The sequence below is a fragment of the Trachymyrmex cornetzi genome, unplaced genomic scaffold, assembly GCF_001594075.2.
Source record: "Trachymyrmex cornetzi isolate Tcor2-1 unplaced genomic scaffold, Tcor1.1 scaffold46, whole genome shotgun sequence".
Taxonomy (NCBI): Eukaryota; Metazoa; Arthropoda; class Insecta; order Hymenoptera; family Formicidae; genus Trachymyrmex; species Trachymyrmex cornetzi.
In genome coordinates this window covers 57,241-58,205 of record NW_017299400.1, presented here as the reverse complement: position 1 = coordinate 58,205, position 965 = coordinate 57,241, and the positions used below count along the sequence as shown (strand labels likewise).

The 965-nt window shown below is 43.0% G+C and overlaps 1 protein-coding gene across 1 annotated transcript in view; it reads right to left on the bottom strand.

Moving 5' to 3' along the window:
* Nucleotides 1-486, bottom strand: part of LOC108764877 (uncharacterized) — a 7,061-nt gene extending 6,575 nt beyond the window's left edge. The window contains exon 1 of the mRNA XM_018513279.1: nucleotides 16-486. Coding sequence (XP_018368781.1) covers nucleotides 16-486 — 471 coding nt within the window. The remainder of the gene's footprint in view (nucleotides 1-15) is intronic.
* Nucleotides 487-965: the final 479 nt, after the last annotated feature.

Genomic DNA, 965 nt, shown 5'->3' with positions numbered 1-965 from the left:
TGGATTGCGCGTTACTCGAAAACGAATGTTGTTTTCTTTAAGAAATTTCTGCATTGATTGTGCGACAAATTCTTTACCCTTGTCCGTTTGCAGGTATACGGGTACTCGTCCTTCGCTTTTCGCTAGTACGCGTTGAAAAACTTTTATCGCGCAGTTACTCGTTTTGCCGCGTAACGGTTCTACCCATACGTATTTACTAAGTACATCGATAATCACTAACAGATAGGAATAACCGTCGTTGTAACTTTTTAGATTTCGGAGTTCGATCAAATCTGTCTCCCACACATCGTCGATGTTCGTTACGTTGTAATGCAATCGTGGAAATTTTCTACGCAATGGTCGGTGCAACGTGTACGCGTCTTGCGATTCGAGCCAGCGCACGACTTCTCCCCGTGAGAAATTCGGTTTAACAGCACGAGTTAGATTATCCACCGCCGAATAGCCCGCGTTATGCGACGGATCGTAGTATAATTTTTCAAACGCCATCGTATTATCTTAGTTTTTTCCAACCGAGTAACCGATTTTTATCCGTTTGTAGAGATGTGGGGGTATCAGTTTTTCGTGTACGAGAAAGAATCATCGAACTTTCCTCGTCTGTTTCTTGTTCGTAATTTTTACGTTTTTCTCTTTCCTCTCGATACAATCGGCGTGGAACTTGCGCTTTCGATATAAAAGACGTGGAACTCGCCCGAGGTCGAAGTTTTACGCTGTTTACACCAACACCGTGCAAGGATAATAATCTTTTATTTCTCACCAGCGCAGAAGGTACATTCAACGCACGGAGTAATCGCGCGAACTGATTTCAACCTACTGCTTTCACAGTTTTTCTCTCGCGCATCGCGTCGTTTATCAAGTCAGTGATATTCGAGTCTTTCACGACGTTGCCATCTATAGTCACGATTCCATGCTCGTCCCAACTAATTCTATCAGGTATAGCATTTCGAATCAAATGTTTCATCAGTAAG